An 18,662-nucleotide genomic window follows, 5' to 3' on the forward strand; every position below is an offset into this window, starting at 1 on the left:
GACCACAACTTTAAAATATGAAAAAAGATACATTTTTGTCACTGAGATGAACAATTCTCCTTTTTGAGAGGCCCTAAAGTAATGGGGGTGTCCAGGTAATCACATAATCACTTTTTTGCCAATATAGAGGTCAATATAATTGCATAAATATTTCGCTTTCCTTTACTCATGAGAACACAATCTAAATTCTTGCATTTAAAGCAGGTGGCAAATATATATGGTACGTTTGCATTGCTTGTCATTCACTAACTTTTGGGTTTTATTTATCTATTTTATTCCCAAAAGAGGGGGCTGCTTAACCGGTACCTCGAATTACCGAATAACAGTGTTATTATCCGAATAACTCATGTAATTACCGAATAACTCTTCAAATATCAATATTAACACATTTAAGTGACTTTTAAACATATATTATTGAATAAAATTATATTAGAAGTGTATTTTATAACCTAAAAATAAAAAAAAAGTTGCAGGTAAGTTAATATTGGTCATTATAAAATTATGGATATCGGTGTGTACTTCCAAGATGGCGACCAAGGAAAACGTAAGAAATGAAGAAAAGAAAGATTGCATATATGCCTTCAAAGGAAAACGCTATGAAAATATAGTATTAAATAATTTACTGTATATACAGAGAATTGTCTAATAATTGTTTTTCAGAAAGGATTTGAAAATTTAACCAGTACATCAAAGCAATGCAATTACTCCAATCACTAATTACTTTTCATAACAATTTACTCAACATTAAATAAAATGTAATTAAGAATTTTCACATATTCAATTCAAATCTAATCAAGAAATTATTAAAATTGATTGTTTTAATAAAAACAAAGCTTCTGAATGGATGATTTTTATGTTTATTCTAATAAAATTTTCTCAAAACTAAATATAAGATTTTCATTGGCAAATATAAATGTTTTTACAAGTCACTTTAATTTTGTATAAAAAGCCATGAATACATGTGTGCTGTCTTCCATTTTCAAAATGGCTTTATATCCGTGTGTTCAATGTGATGAAGAATGTGTTGATTGCACCATTCAATGCAGTTGTTGTGATCGTTGGGTTCACAGTGCTTGTGTCCCAATGGATGATGCATTGTTATTGGCCTGGTCAGATGTGTCTCTAAAGTTCCTTTGTAAGGACTGTTGCTTTACAGACAACAAGTATGACATGGCCAAGGCGTTAGAAAGGTAAGTAATTTTCATACATACCTTTTATTATAAGCTATACAAATGCGAAATTGGGTTTTTTATATTATTAATAGAGAGTGCAACATGGTACAAGAAAAATAAAATAAAATATTTAATTTCAAAGAAGACAATCTTTCACCTAGTTTATTATATTTTATTTATTTCTTATTTCATTTAAAATGTATTTAATTTACTTAATTTAAATTACTAAAAAATCAGAATTAAAAATAATAAAATAATACTCAATTAATATTCTTCTAAAATTAGTATTTACGTTTTTTTTATTGCTACTTTTATTTATTTTCATACATTGAATAATTTGAAAGTGATAATGAGTTAATTAGTTCCAATAAACAAAATAATCATTACCTCACACTTCTGTTAGATTGTTAATTGGGTTGTTGTTTACTGACACGTGCCCATTACATAATTAATCATTAAGAGATAATGAAATTATATTACAGTATGGACACTCTGCATTAAACAGGCTTGTGACTGTCTTGGTATACCAAGGCTGCATTACCAACACCAATAATTATAATAATGAAAAATAGAACACAAATAAATATTTACAACTATATACAATATGTACATCCTATGTTAGTTTTCTGTCAAAGGGTAATAATGTTCAATGTTTCACCAATAATTTTTCATTATTTAAAATAAAAAATTATTAAAAAAAGATATTTTAATAAAGTTAATTTGAGTTTTCCTGTTAAAAAAAGCTTTCTTCTGGCAAATTCTAATTTGTAAATTATAAAATATGTAAGAACTTTTGGATTATTTTAGTCATTCGATGTTAAAAAAACCCTCTTCTTAAACAAAATACATTGCACGTGGAGTCATTGAGAAAATAGTTCAGTTCATTTCCTAACTTTGTTAATAAACCAACTGACCGACTTCCTCAAAGCTACTAAGAAGGCACGGTAACCCTCTTCAGTGATGCCCACCCTCACATTGTTCATTGCCGTGACGTGGCGTGAGGGCTCCACTTTGGTGGTCTAAGATGAACACGTTGAGGGATTGTATGCAATCTTTCTTTTCTTCATTTGTTACGTTTTCCATGGTCGCCATCTTGGAATTACACACCGATATCCAAAATTTTATAATGATCAATATTAACTTACCTGCAACTTTTTTTTTATTTTTAGGTTATAAAATACACGTCTAATATAATTTTATTCAATAATATATGTTTAAAAGTCACTTAAATGTGTTAATATTGATATTTGAAGAGTTATTCGGTAATTACATGAGTTATTCGGATAATAACACTGTTATCCGGTAATTCGTGTTACCCCTGCTTAACCACTTCCGACATAAAATCACAAAAATGGTCTGTCAAATTGGATGAACTGAAAATGCGCAAATTGACAGCTATTCTGCTTATATTTGCTCATTTGTATATTATCTTCCAAGGTATATTACAAATGTAAACAAAGTCACCTGTTATGTGGTCGTTTTTTACCAACACCCTCACTGTGTATCTGGTTCTTGGCTACATCGTAAACATGTTTTCTTCAACTGTAATTAAAACTGTTTAGAAAAAAGTGTTATTTCGAAACTGTACATACATTACAGTACAAATATGTCAAATATATTAGATATTAGACAATAGATAATTTCATGGCCATACGGTTACGGCATAGGTCTAAATCATATCAAAACATAATTATATTTATTCTATGGTTTGGTTCGTCTGTAAGATCTGTTCATGATAGTAATCAGTTCTCGATAGCAATGCGCGTGATAAAAATAAAAGTAGTTCGAGAAATTGCACATGTTTTCTTTTTGTGGGTATTTCAAGGACCGAATAAAAACTTGCTTCAAGCAAGCATTAATTTCAATATTTCAAGTTTTCGGCCTTCTTTTACTTTAAGGGTCCCTATACTCTAGAGTTAAGTGGCATTCATGGTTATGGTTAGGTTTAAGGATGTTTTAGGTTAGGGTTAGGGCTAGTGTTATGTTTAGATATGGGTTAGGGTAAGGTTTGAGGTTAAGAATAGTTTAGTATAGCTCCTTTTGGGTTGGGACCCCTAAAGTAAAAGAAGGCCAAGTTTTCAGACATTTTACACAGAAAAAATAATATTTTACGATTTTAGCCTACTTTTCCTTATTATAATTCCCAAAACAACCCCAACTTCATCCCCTCAGTTCATACATGTAAATAGCATGTTTCAAATGTAAACAAAACTTAGCTCGAAAAGAAGGTCAAGACTCAAGTCCACATACGTAATACACAATTGTAAGATGTGGTGTGATGTGTTATATTCTTCCTTGTTGTTGATTTTGATAACATGGTCTTCTTTTCAATGCGTGCACTGTTTCCTCTTCTTTTAGTGTTTTTATCTGACGTTTGGATTCTTCATCTGCTCGGCATGCAAGTATTATCCTTTGCAAGTGTCAACTCGTCATCCCTAAGTAGTCTTTTCTTTACTCTTTCAGAGTTAGTTCCACACACAATACGATCTCGTACAAGTTCTTCCGTGATTGCTCCAAATGCACAATTTTGAGTCATGTTTCTTAAATCCATTACGAATTGATCTATCGATTCTGATTTTCCTTGTACTCTAGTGTTGAACTTGTAGTTTCGTTTTTGCGCGGAATGTAATATCTTTCAAAATGCGTGAAAAGTGGTCAAATTTTGCCTTTGTCTCCTTCCTGGATATGAAAGGTATTGAATAAGTTCCGGGTCCTGTCCGATCACATATAGCAACGCTTTGCATGTATCCTTTTCTTCCGCTTCGCTCATAGCCACATCCAAGTATAGCTCCATTGTCTGACGTCGTCCTTCCATCTTTCTGCCATATTTCCATCACTGGAAAAGTTCATTTCAGGAGGCTGCTTTAAATGCGCTTCCATGTTTTTTGTGTTGATGCTTTCGCCAAACAATAGTTTTAACATTCACGAGTTGTTCACATCTGCCACCATGTTATATTCTTCAGTTTCTTAATGACTGATAAGCATGATAAGTAAATCCATGTAAGTTGTAATACTTTAATAATACACTAAGACATGATTATAACAACTGCTTGTAATCCCCAAGATACAAATATATATTTAATCAGTTAAACTGTCACTCAATCTGGTAGGCGGTACTAAGATTAGATGCACGTGTAAAGCTTATCAAGTTAAGGAAATATAAATGATTGATATCATTACATGATGTTGCTATGAAAAAAAATCTATGGAACGCAGTTTGGGCCTTATCTTATCAACTATAAAATTTAATTCAATTCAATTATTGGAATAGTAATGCCCTTAAATATTGTTACTGTGACAGAAAAATATTTATAACAACATGACAACATATTATAACATATAAGAATTGGTTCAATAATTTAAAATCCATCTAAAATTAATATTCAATGCATATTTTTGTCCTTGAGTGATAATTCCTAAGATATCGGTTAAAGATGCATTAATTGATTGATAAGGCTAAAATTCATAAAAAAAAAAAAAATGTTTTCTAGAGACAAAAGGATAGTTAATTGATACTTTTCTTCAATTTGCGTAATTTTAAATCTTCTATTGATATGAAACATGCTATCCATACTATACTTTTTATACGGCCGCAAAATTTGAAAATTTTTTCGTCGTATATTGCTATCACGTTGGCGTCGGCGTCGGCGGCGTCGTCCTGCGTCCGAATACTTTTAGTTTTCGCACTCTAACTTTAGTAAAAGTGAATGGAAATCTATGAAATTTTAAAACAAGGTTTATGACCACAAAAGGAAGGTTGGTATTGATTTTGGGATTTTTGGTCCCAACATTTTAGGAATTAGGGGCCAAAAAGGGCCCAAATAAGCATTTTCTTGGTTTTCGCACTATAACTTTAGTTTAAGTTAATAGAAATCTATGAAATTTTGACACAAGGTTTATGACCACAAAAGAACGGTTGGGATTGATTTTGGGAGTTTTGGTTTCAACAGTTTAGGAATTAGGGGCCAAAAAAGGGCCCAAATAAGCATTATTCTTGGTTTTCGCACAATAACTTTAGTTTAAGTAAATAGAAATCAATGAAATTTAAACACAATGTTAATGATTACAAAAGGAAGGTTGGTATTGATTTTGGGAGTTTAGGTCCCAACAGTTAAGGAATAAGGGGCCAAAAAGGGACCCAAATAAGCATTTTTCTTGGTTTTCGCACCATAACGTTAGTATAAGTAAATAGAAATCTATGAAATTTAAACACAAGGTTTATGACCATAAAAGGAAGGTTGGTAATGATTTTGGGAGTTTTGGTCCCAACAGAATAAGGGGCCCAAAGGGTCCAAAATTAAACTTTGTTTGATTTCATCAAAATTGAATAATTGGGGTTCTTTGATATGCCGAATCTAACTGTCATGACTGTGTATGTAGATTCTTAACCTTTGGTCCCGTTTTCAAATTGGTCTACATTAAGGTCCAAAGGGTCCAAAATTAAACTTAGTTTGATTTTGACAAAAAATGAATCAGTTAGGTTCTTTGATATGCTGAATCTAAAAATGTACTTAGATTCTTGATTATTGGCCCAGTTTTCAAGTTGGTCCAAATCGGGGTCCAAAATTAAACTTTGTTTGATTTCATCAAAAATTGGATAAATGGGGTTCTTTGATATACCAAATCTAACTGTGTATGTAGATTCTTCATTTTTGGTCCTGTTTTCAAATTGGTCTACACTAAAGTCCAAAGGGTCCAAAATTAAACTTAGTCTGATTTTAACAAAAATTGAAATCTTGGGGTTCTTTGATATGCTGAATCCAAAAATGTACTTAGATTTTTTATTATGGGCCCAGTTTTCAAGTTGGTCCAAATCAGGATCCAAAATTATTATATTAAGTATTGTGCAATAGCAAGTCTTTTCAATTGCACAGTATTGCGCAATGGCAAGAAATATCTAATTGCACAATATTGTGAAATAGCAAATTTTTTTTTAATTAGAGTTATCTTTCTTTGTCCAGAATAGTAAGCAAGAAATATCTAATTGCAAAATATTGTGCAATAGCAAGATTTTTTTTAATTGGAGTTATGTCACCAAGGTCCACTCGAGAGCACTGTTAGATAAGGGGGAGCTAACTCGTATGTGCTGGAACCAAGGGACAGGGGGTCAGTCTATCGCTAGACTTAATGTTCTGATAGGCATAGCTAAAACGCAAGGAAGGTTTTCATAATTTAATTAACGATAACGATTTAAATGAATGATAACAAATCAATCAATAAACAATGCCAAATAATAATAATCTAATTAAAGTACAAAGTATCAATTCAAAATAACAAATCCAAAGTAAAACTATTTCTCTTTAAAATGTAAAATATAAAATAAATGCCAAAATTAATAAATCATAAAATGTACTTAATCTCAATTTCAGAATGTAAAAGTCTCAAAATAAAAGTTTCTCAAAAGTATAATTTTCTAAAGTTAAATTATGAGTCAGAGATAAATTTTGTCTCACACTACACAGTCAACTGGTAGACTGGTAGACAGTCTTATAGGGCCAGTATAATGACATGAGTAGTGTGAGGTTACGCTTCCGAAACACTGACTGTTTAAATATTTACTAAAAATAAAAGGTGAGTCAAAAATACATTTTTGTCTAAACACTACAAAGTCAACTGGGAGACTGATCGACAGTCCTACAGACCCAGTACAATAGACTTTAGTAGTGAAAGGTTAGGTTTCCGAAAGGTGACTGATTTTCCAAAATTTCACAATGATATTTATACTAAAACACAAAATAACTCGACATGACACGAGATGTTAATATTACTCTCATTAGTAAAAAGAGACTTTAATTAACAAAGCCTAATCCTAATAAGTGACAGATGCTAATTACAATTAATATTTCAAAATAAAGTGCTTTGAGCAAACTGTGACATTTCGAGTATTAATGCCACAGTATAGGTAAAATCAATTAACAAATTAATTAATATTTTACTAAATACAAACATAAAATTTTCTTTCTTAAAATAAAACATATTTTTTATCCAAAATAACACTAACACAAATTTAAGCCAAATAACACACCATGACATATATCTTTCTTTGTCCAGAATCAACTTAAATCTTTGTTATATACAATATACAATGTATATTCACTTTTTACTACCAACTGATAAATTAAAATAATCTTTACCATTCAGTGATAACAAGCAGTTTTTTTACATCTTAATATTTTATGATGTATTTAAATGAGTAGTTATTGTTGCAAACTCCATTAGAAATTTTAATTGAGATTAGTTTTGGAATAAGGGAAAGGGGAATGTGATTAAAAAAATTGGGTTCAATTTTTCTCATTTGAAATTTCATAAATAAAAAAGAAAATTTCTTCAAACATTTTTTTGAGAGGATTAATATTCAACAGCATAGTGAATTGCTCTAAGAGAAAACAAAAATTTTAAGTTCATTAGAACACATTCATTCTGTGTCAGAAACCTATGCTGTGTCAACTATTTAATCACAATCCAAATTTAGAGCTGAATCCAGCTTGAATGTTGTGTCCATACTTGCCCCAACTGTTCAGGGTTCAACCTCTGCGGTCGTATAAAGCTACGCCCTGCGGAGCATCTGGTTACAACTATCGAGAACTAATGACGTATTGCACACAATGTTTAAATTGAGCACAACAACAGATGTTTTGATTTTTTATTGATTTACGCCAGAGAAAATCGTGACGATAATAGGAAATGAATAAAAGTATCTACTAAATTAACACAATGAGCTTTGACCACATGTATTTGAAGAACTGGCCCTTCAGAGCAAAAGTGTGTTACACTATCGAGAACCGATAACATTAGGATACACCTTATCGCTATATGTTCCACCATTACTGGACATCACAAAGGTTCCAGTAAAATTTGAACATCTTAATACAAAATATCTGATGCCACAATGGAAACGTGATTGTTGTATGACGTCAATAGTTCAAGTGGGACAGAATCTTGGGTCAACTGGGACAGATTTCAAAAAAGCCATAAGATGTACATGTATGCTGTAAATGTAAACTGTATAGTATGAACTGAGGGTTATATTGTCCCTGACTCGTATGAGTCAAAATATGTATTCTAATCCTGAGTCAAAATATGTATTCTAATCCTGAGTCAAAATATGTATTCTAATCCTGAGTCAAAATATGTATTCTAATCCTGAGTCAAAATATGTATTCTAATCAATATGTATTCTAATCCTGAGTCAAAATATGTATTTTAAGAAAAATGGTTGCATTACAATGTTGAAATAAATTTTGAAATAAACTTGAAATCATTATTTTTTTGTTCTAGGTGGTTTTGGGGGACTGAACAGGGAAACATGTAAAATAAAAATTGCTAAAAGTTGCACGGATAATAAAAATTGTGAAAAATGAAGCACAAGAATTAAATCATAAGTTTTAAGAAAATAAGTACCAAAAGTTATTACTTAGGCGCTACATTCTTGGAGATCATACAGTCATTATTTATAATGGGCCTGGAGAACCTGTGGTCACCTTTTAGAGTCCGCTAGTTGCATCTCATCTAATTTGAAAAAAAAATAATTATATATTATTCATAGTAATAGGCTACTAACATTTTGACTAATGGAGAAAGCAATTAATATCTTGGGAACCAGTTAAGTAATTCATGAATGATTCAAAACATATATATATGACTGAGTTTGTCAATGTTTTAATGTTTAATGAAATGTGGGACGAGCACAAGAAATTAATAGTACCAACATGAAACACTGAAAATAAATAAGGGGAAACATGAGGCACACACATTGAACCAAACACAAAAAAACGAGAAATAAATATTTGAGACACGAAAACACATATAATATAATGGCGGAACACGTTGCATGAAAATAACCCTTTACCAACCTCTTAACAGAATACAACTACCATGACTGGAAGAGTCTTCCAATGATAACATATTTCTTCTTTAATTGTAGAATGTTTCTGTGCTTTAGCACCTCAAATGATACTTAGCCCAGACCATGATCAAATAAATGTCAAGGAAGGTCAAAGTTTAGAGGTTAACTGTAGTGTCAAAGACAGAGACCATGCAGAAAAATGGCAGATACCATACTGGAAAGCTAGAGGGCAAGTCTATCGTAGGCAAAACTTGCCTCAGAATATCACCAGCTACCACACAGCAACATTATACTTCCAGCGAATACACAAATCAGACGCTGGGTTATATAAGTGTTTATATAATACAACATCCTCAGTTATTACTAAAAGATTGTATATAATGGTAAAAAATGCTAGATGTAAGTTACATTATAGATATAAATATTTTAACGGTACTGGTATATTTTGTGTATTATAAATATTTTAACGGTACTGGTATATTTTGTGTATTATAAATATTTTAACGGTACTGGTATATTTTGTGTATTATAAATATTTTAACGGTACTGGTATAAATATTTTAACGGTACTGATATAAATAATTTAACGGTACTGGTATATTTTGTGTATTAAGATGAAGCCTAGATTTAAATTTGTTGAACTAGACAATCATGAAAATATCCTACGCCTGGTACTAAAGTAATTCAGATCTCCTGTTCAAAATTTCAGTTTTCTTTTATTTTGAATTTTATTCTTGACGCATTTGCAAAAATATAACATAAAAATATGTTTATTTAATTGTATATAAATAAAACTTTCAACTCAAAAAAACTATTATTTTAGAAGCAATATAGATTTAAAAAAAATTCAACAACTACATATAAATCATACTGCTTTCATGAAATAACATAACATATCATTATTATGCCCTGGATTAGATAGTAATGACCAATATATTGTCAGGGTCTGTTTGTTTGGTAGTCTAACATGGTTTATGGTACTTTGAAAATAAATGTAAAAATATTTATACAAATATATCGGTACAATTTTTTGTCACAACTCCTGTAAACAGTTTATAACAAATGTAATTATATATGGATAATAGAGATATTCATGCCTTTTATTTTAGATTAAGAAAATTGATCTGACATAAAAAAAAAAGAAAGAAATATTATTATAACACAATGTAATTTCCTATGAATAATCATGATAATTGAGCTATTTATGTGTTTTTTTTTTAGGTTAATAAAATTGATCATAAATGATTTATTGTTGTTTCAGCAAGCGTTGACCATAAATGTGGGAGTAATCAGTTCAAATGTGAAGAGAGCAGTCATTGCATAGCTTTACATTACCGCTGTAATAACTGGACTGATTGTGAAGATGGTTCAGATGAAATACATTGTATAGGTAAGAAAGATATCAGAGTAATCACTATATAAGTAAGGAAAATATTAGGGTAATCACTTTTGTTTATATGTAAGAAAGATATCAGAGTAATCACTGTAGAAGTAAGAAAGATATCTGAGTAATCACTGTATAAGTCAGAAAGATAGAGTAATCACTGTATAGGTAAGGAAAATATCAGAGTAATCACTGTAAGGTAAGAAAAATATCAGGGTAATTACTGTACAAGTAATGAAAATATCTGTGTAATCACTTGTTGATATGTAAGAAAGATATCAGAGTAATCACTGTAGAAGTAAAAAAGATATCAGAGTAATCACTGTAGAAGTAAAAAAGATATCAGAGTAATCATTGTAGAAGTAAGAAAGATATCAAGAGTAATTACTTTAGAAGTAAGAAAGATCTCAGAGTAATTACTTTAGAAGTAAGAAAAATATCAGAGTAATCATTGTATAGGTATAATGATATCAGGCTAATCATGTGCACTATATATGTAAAAAAAGGTATCAGAGTAATCCCTGTATTAGTAAGAAAGATATCAGAGTCATCACTGTATAAATAGGAAAGATATCAGGGTTATCACTGTATAAGTATGAAAGATATCAGAGTAATCACTGTTTAAGTAGGAAAGATATCAGAGTGATCACTGTATAAGTAAGAAATATATCAGAGTAATCACTGTATAAGAAAGAAAGATATCAGAGTAATCACTGTGTAAGTATGAAAGATATCAGAGTAATCACTGTATAAGTATGAAAGATATCAGAGTAATCACTGTATAGGTGAGGAAGATATCAGAGTAATTACTGTATAGGTGAGGAAGATATCAGAGTAATCAATGTAAAGGTAAGGAAGATGACAGATTAATCATTGTATAGTTTAGGAAGATATCAGAGTAATCACTGTATAGGTATGGAAAATATTAGAGTAATCACAGTATAGGTGAGGAAGATATCAGAGAAATCACTGTATAGGTATGAAAGATATCAGAGTAATCACTATAGGTAAGGAAGATGTCAGAGTAATCACTCTTATAGGTATGAAAGATATCAGAGTAATCACTGTATAGGTAAGGAAGATGTCTGAGTAATCACTGTATAGGTGAAGAAGATGTCAGAGTAATCTGTATAAGTAAGGAAAATATCAGAGCAATCACTGTATAGGTAAGGAAAATATTAGAGTAATCACTGTATAGGTAAGATGATATCAGAGTAATCACTGTATAGGTAAGGAAAATATTAGATTAATCACTGTATAGGTAAGGAAGATATCAGAGTAATCACTGTATAAGTAGGAAAGATATCTGGGTTATCACTGTATAAATATGAAAGATATCAGAGTAATCACTGTTTAAGTAGGAAAGATATCAGAGTGATCACTGTATAAGTATGAAAGATATCAGAGTAATCACTGTATAGGTGAGGAAGATATAAGAGTAATCACTGTATAGGTGAGGAAGATATCAGAGTAATCACTGTATAGGTAAGGAAAATATTAGAGTAATCACTGTATAGGTAAGGAAGATATCAGAGAAATCACTGTATAGGTAAGGAAGATATCAGAGAAATCACTGTATAGGTATGAAAGATATCAGAGTAATCACTGTATAGGTAAGGAAGATATCAGAGTAATCACTGTATAGGTATGAAAGATATCAGAGTAATCACTGTATAGGTATGGAAGATGTCAGAGTGATCACTGTATAGGTATGAAAGATATCAGAGTAATCACTGTATAGGTAAGGAAGATGTCAGAGTAATCACTGTATAGGTATGAAAGATATCAGAGTAATCACTGTATAGGTAAGGAAGATATCAGAGTAATCACTAAATAGGTAAGGAACATATCAGAGTTATCACTGTATAGGTAAGGAAGATGTCAGAGTAATCACTGTATAGGTAAGAAAGATGTCTGAGTAATCACTGTATAGGTGAAGAAGATGTCAGAGTAATCTCTGTATAAGTAAGGAAAATATCAGAGTAATCACTGTATAGGTAAGGAAAATATTAGAGTAATCACTGTATAGGTAAGATGATATCAGAGTAATCACTGTATAGGTATGAAAGATATCACAGTGATCACTGTATAGGTAAGGAAGATGTCAGAGTAATCACTGTATAGGTAAGGAACATGTCCGAGTAATCTCTGTTTAGGTAAGGAAGATATCAGAGTAATCACTGTATAAGTAAGGAAAATATCAGAGTAATCACTAAATAGGTAAGGAAAATATCAGTTATCACTGTATAGGTGAGGAAGATATCAGAGTAATCACTGTATAGATAAGGAAAATATCAGAGTAATCACTGTATAAGTAAGGAAGATATCTGAGTAATCACTGTTTAGGTAAGGAAAATATCAGAGTAATCACTGTTTAAGTACGTACAATATCAGAGTAATCACTGTAGGTAAGGAAAATATCAGAGTAATCACTGTATATATATGAACAAATCAGAGTAATCACTGTATCGGTAAGGAAAATATCTTGAGTAATCACTGTATGAGTAAAAGAAACATTTATGTATTAGATTGGAGAACATTATTGTATAGATTATAAAGGGTGAATAGAAAATAATCAGTCAGTGCATATATATGACACAAAATTCTAGGTGTAGGTAGAAGAAAGTTGATTCAGTATAATTTAAAAATAGATAATATATATGATATATATGATGGTTATATCAATGAAATCATAAACTGGTTAGTACTCAGTATGGTGATCACATTTCAGGTCTCTGTGAGAAAAAGTTCCGTTGTTTAAATGGGAAATGTATTGACCAAGAATTAGTATGTGATAAAGAGAACAATTGTGGAGATGCTTCTGATGAATATTGTCAGCTTCAAAACATTGCTGAACAAAAGAAAGGTATGTTTGTAAGCACTAACATTCTTAAGTGGAACAACAATACTAATATGCCTGGTCTGTAATGTTACAGAAGGGGCAGAGATACTAACTTGTAAGCACTAACATTCTTAAGTTGAACAACAATACTAATATGCCTGGTCTGTAATGTTACAGAAGGTGCAGAGATACTAACTTGTAAGCACTAACATTCTTAAGTGGAACAACAATACTAATATGTCTGGTCTGTAATGTTACAGAAGGTGCAGAGATACTAACTTGTAAGCACTAACATTCTTAAGTGGAACAACAATACTAATATGTCTGGTCTGTAATGTTACAGAAGGTGCAGAGATACTAACTTGTAAGCACTAACATTCTTAAGTGGAACAACAATACTAATATGCCTGGTCTGTAATGTTACAGAAGGTGCAGAGATACTAACTTGTAAGCACTAACATTCTTAAGTGGAACAACAATACTAATATGTCTGGTCTGTAATGTTACAGAAGGGGCAGAGATACTAACTTGTAAGCACTAACAATCTTAAGTGGAACAACAATACTAATATGCCTGGTCTGTAATGTTACAGAAGGTGCAGAGATACTAACTTGTAAGCACTAACATTCTTAAGTGGAACAACAATACTAATATGCCTGGTCTGTAATGTTACAGAAGGTGCAGAGATACTAACTTGTAAGCACTAACATTCTTAAGTGGAACAACAATACTAATATGTCTGGTCTGTAATGTTACAGAAGGGGCAGAGATACTAACTTGTAAGCACTAACAATCTTAAGTGGAACAACAATACTAATATGCCTGGTCTGTAATGTTACAGAAGGTGCAGAGATACTAACTTGTAAGCACTAACATTCTTAAGTGGAACAACAATACTAATATGCCTGGTCTGTAATGTTACAGAAGGGGCAGAGATACTAACTTGTAAGCACTAACATTCTTAAGTGGAACAACAATACTAATATGCCTGGTCTGTAATGTTACAGAAGGTGCAGAGATACTAACTTGTAAGCACTAACATTCAGTTTATATACAAAATTTAACAATCTTGATGCATCTTTCGACTCTGCAGTTTTGTAATGGTGAGTCCAGACAGATTTTCATTAGACTTATGAACTGGCCTTAGTGAGAACCCTGGCCAACTGACTGCCAGATTATCATGGGTATATGATATATAGAAATATAATTTCTAAATTCGGCTTTTATTTAAGAATTGAATGCTTCTTTATTAAATTCATTGGGGTAAAAAAATTGTTGACAGAAGTACATTTTGCATGAAGTGGGGAAGTGCTTCATTTTAAAAATGTGCGCATGGTCAAAGCTTTTACAACCCTATGAAATTACAAAAAGAAGCATTCAATACTTATAATAAAAGTTTTAGCTGAGATCACGAAAACATGATTTCTATCAAGTTTTTCTTTAATTTACCTGTGCACTTTATTGTGGGACCTTGTGTCATCGGCAGCAGTCCTTTTGCGCCAATTAATGTTTTTCAGGGGTATCATTTGTGCCAAATTTTGTTTTCCAAATGTATCATTTGCGCCAATAATCGGAACTCATTTGCGCCAATTTACCTGTACATATATTATATCTATCATAAATATTAATGATTAATATTTATTCTTATTTTTGGCTTAAAAAGTGTCATATGATCGGAGATATTTCACTATGAAGATGAGCATCTGGAGAGAAATGACTTGAAATGCAGTAGATGGTCCATGTACAGAGAGAGAAGAAAAATTATTGCTTTGCTTAATATCTGATACAAGATATGCCAAAAGAGAAGAAAATATAAGCTTTTGCTGATTATGTTTTAGCCACATACGTTAATGACATAGTGCTTTGCTCCCACCATCCAAATGAGCTGAAACTCTATCTACCGCAAGACGTACTAGTAATGGAGCAGAAGCACTTACGGCCCGGGGAATTGTTATGAACTGTTTTATGCATTTCATCCTTCAATGTTTGTGTTTTTGGACAATAAAGTGAAGTTACAAGCTACATTAAATTAGGAAGTACCCAAGCAGCAGCAGTAAGAAAGTATGTTTCAGAAAAGGAAACATTTGCCGTGTAAACTGCGGATTCCAAGTCAGAATAAAGGTGGATGGAAGTTATTTTTCTTCTAATTGCTGCATTCGTATGTTTTATTTTTGGCGCAAATGATACCATGTAATTTTAAAACAGGTGGCGCAAACGTAGCATTGGAGAAAAAAGTTGTGGTGCAAAAGGATGCATTTTTGGCTCAAACGGATTTCTCCCTCGTCATCATGAATTTTCATTGTGTAATCAATTTTAATTTCAGAAGGACAGGAGATTGCTGTTAGCCAATCAAAATAACGTATCATAATGAAACATACATGCAATGAAATTATTTATACTTGAACCAAAAATATTTGTATTTAAAACTTTTGTCTAAATCGTAGCTCAATCTTCTTTAACCTCATTAGTATGCAAGTTGTTTTATATATTTAATTATTTATTCCTTGATTTTTTTGTTTTAATTATGTCTCACAGAAGAAAAATGCAATTTAGATCTTATTTACTTTTAAAATCAGTGCTTTAATGATCTTTCATCAATATTAACATGATTAATAAGTAAAGGTAACATTTAGTATTGATTTGAAAAATTACAATAAAAATTTATGTATAGTTTTCCTCTTTTATAACGCTTTTCAACTGTATAAGGTTTTGTATTATTGAAAACAGGAAATGTATTTGTTTATAATTAATAGTAGTAATTACAAATACAGGTTGCACTATGTAAATACAGCTGTTTCTCAAACCACACCTCATTTGGGGAGATATAGAATATTCATAGATAATTAATTTTGTTTACATACTGGTTCCCAGTTCTGATCTGTTGGTTGCATCTCATAGAGACATAATTTGGGAATGTTACCAGTAAATATACATGTGAATATTATATTGAAATTTGTGGTAACCCTACAGTCGAGGTAGGGGTAGGTAAGAAATTTAGTGTAGTTTAAATTCTTAGAAGTTAGGGGCATAACATTGAAAATATGTCGCACAGCCCTATATTTTGACCTTAGAAAAAATAGTAGTGCATGTGAACTTTCCATTCTAAGATATGATTTTTTCAAAGCTTTACAGTAAAAGTTGTACAGTTTTAGTCATAAAGGGAGTTCCTATGGAAAATTACATTGTCAATATTATATTTACAGAAATGCAACCTACAGCAATAAAACTGTGCCTCATTTTTAAGTTAATATTTATAATATTATTTTATAATAGTTAATATCATTTCATACAACAGTGAATAATCAAGCTTTTTCCGCCACCATACATGTATCTCTAAGGAAGACTAAAATATTAATTCTAAATTATGCATACAACTTTCTCCAAGTGATTTAGATAACTTTGAATTTATCAAGTTCAATGGAAAAATGTAAATTTAGATCTATAATATATATAAAAAAGAAGATGTGGTATGATTGCCAATGAGACAACTATCCACAAAAGACCAAAATGACACAGACATTAACAACTATAGTATGTATATATTGGGAATGAAGATTAAAAGATGAAAATAATAATTTAAAAAAACAAAAAAACTTTAAAAGTTTTATCACTTTATATTACTATGTTGAAAGGGAATTAATTGTTTGTTCCTTGTAATGGAGAATTGTTTTATTTTTTAGATACAGCAAATACCACAATAAATGCCACAAAGACACAAGATGATCACATGAGCTGGCTAAAGACAACATTATATGTAGTGATTGGTTGTACTGTTAGTGTTGTTTTCTTTATTTCTGTGATTGTTGTGGCCGTCTTCCGAATCAGAATGAAACGTAACACTGTACGTAGAACATATGGTTCTGAAAGGTCAGGTAGAGGTCAAAGAGATAGTGGTCATGACCCAGTCAATTATCAAGCAGAGGATCCATTCTTAAATATGGCCCCATCTGCTAACTATGGCAATATTATTGTCAATGTGAACAATGGGATTCAGTATGTTCCAGGAGCTGAATTTGCTGAATTTACTGCAATAATGGAAGCTCCACCATCTTATTCAGACGTTGAACAGGAAATATTCGATACTCAGAATATATCCCCTCCTGATTATAGTACAATTGATAGAAATCCATTACGAGTCAATAGTGTGATAAATGTGACTCCGACTAGAAATCAACGACCTAATTCAGGTCAAACGCCTGTCAATAGACGAGACAGATCTAATCAGCCTGTCGATAGCAGGCCGAGAACACAGAATGCTGCTGTTCAGACATTAACTCATCGTTCACATGGTCGGCCTCAGTCAGGTACAGATAGTCTTCCAAGGCAACCAACCATAAATGTTCAAGGTGGCCAAATTCTTTTAACAAATATCTCAGATAATTCACAGCCTACACAAGTATCAGACAATGAACAAGTTAGCTCAGAGAGACCTTCATCTGCATTGCTTCAAGTTCAAAATGGTCAAATAATGTTTGGGAATCTAAACACTACTGACCAATCAGCAAGTACTGACATTGAAAGTAGTGTTCCTGTTGATGAAAGTCAGGACAATAATCCTAGAACTAATATACAGGTGTGTGAAGGACAAATTGTATTGGCCAGTGAAAATACCCCTGCTGTCATTACAGAAAACCCCACAGTTAATGAAAGTCCTAGCAGACGACAGTTAGATGTCTGTGAAGGTCAAATAGTATTAAAGTGATGTATCTTGCCAATGAAATAGTTACCTTTTGTTCAGTATAATATAATCCATATATGTGCAATTCAGTTCATTCATATTTGTAATTGTTCGTTATAATACTTGGAAAGTTTGTTTGACTTGACAGTTTGAGTACAGTGTGGTGATTGCTGTAAATATCTCAATAAAACCAGTCAAAATATGTTCATTATTCCACACAGAATAGCAATTATATTCAAAATATTGGAAATCCTGAACTAAGGTTAATGTTTTCCTAAAGCATATGTCTTCATGGAAAACAGAATTGTTATTTTCTTCAAATAATTCATTCCGTAAACTTTGGTTAGTTTATTTTTATTCAGGGTAGCATTAGTGTATTTAGTTATTTTTAGACTGTGTTCTAGGTTAGTTTTTATACTTGACTTACTTATATTATAATTTGTTTATATCATTTAGTAAATTATTGATATTTATAGATAATCAATGGTTTTTCAATCTGAGTGTTTTTCTCAGCTTCAATCTCATTTTAGGTTGCATAGCCCAAAGATGAGATCTGGCTGAGAAACATCCTTGAGTTTTAAAGACTATTGATAATCTGATGACTTAGTTAATGTTTACATTGACAATGGCCAGTGTGTCCTTAGTTTCTGGCAATAAATTTCTTTCTCAAGCTACATGTAGCTGGTCACATATATATGATCTGAAAAATTATCACAAAATATTTGTTTTACACAAAATGA

General features: G+C 31.3%; 1 protein-coding gene across 1 annotated transcript; it reads left to right on the plus strand.

Moving 5' to 3' along the window:
- The first annotated feature begins 2,496 nt into the window (after positions 1-2,496).
- On the plus strand, positions 2,497-18,662 carry LOC139529902 (uncharacterized). The gene is made up of 5 exons (XM_071325861.1): positions 2,497-2,609; positions 9,097-9,417; positions 10,280-10,408; positions 13,134-13,268; positions 16,925-18,662. Exons 1-5 carry the CDS (start codon positions 2,552-2,554, stop codon positions 17,944-17,946), a joined length of 1,665 nt encoding a protein of 554 aa, XP_071181962.1. The 5' UTR covers positions 2,497-2,551; the 3' UTR covers positions 17,947-18,662.

Source organism: Mytilus edulis, chromosome 7, assembly GCF_963676685.1.
Source record: "Mytilus edulis chromosome 7, xbMytEdul2.2, whole genome shotgun sequence".
NCBI lineage: Eukaryota > Metazoa > Mollusca > Bivalvia > Mytilida > Mytilidae > Mytilus > Mytilus edulis.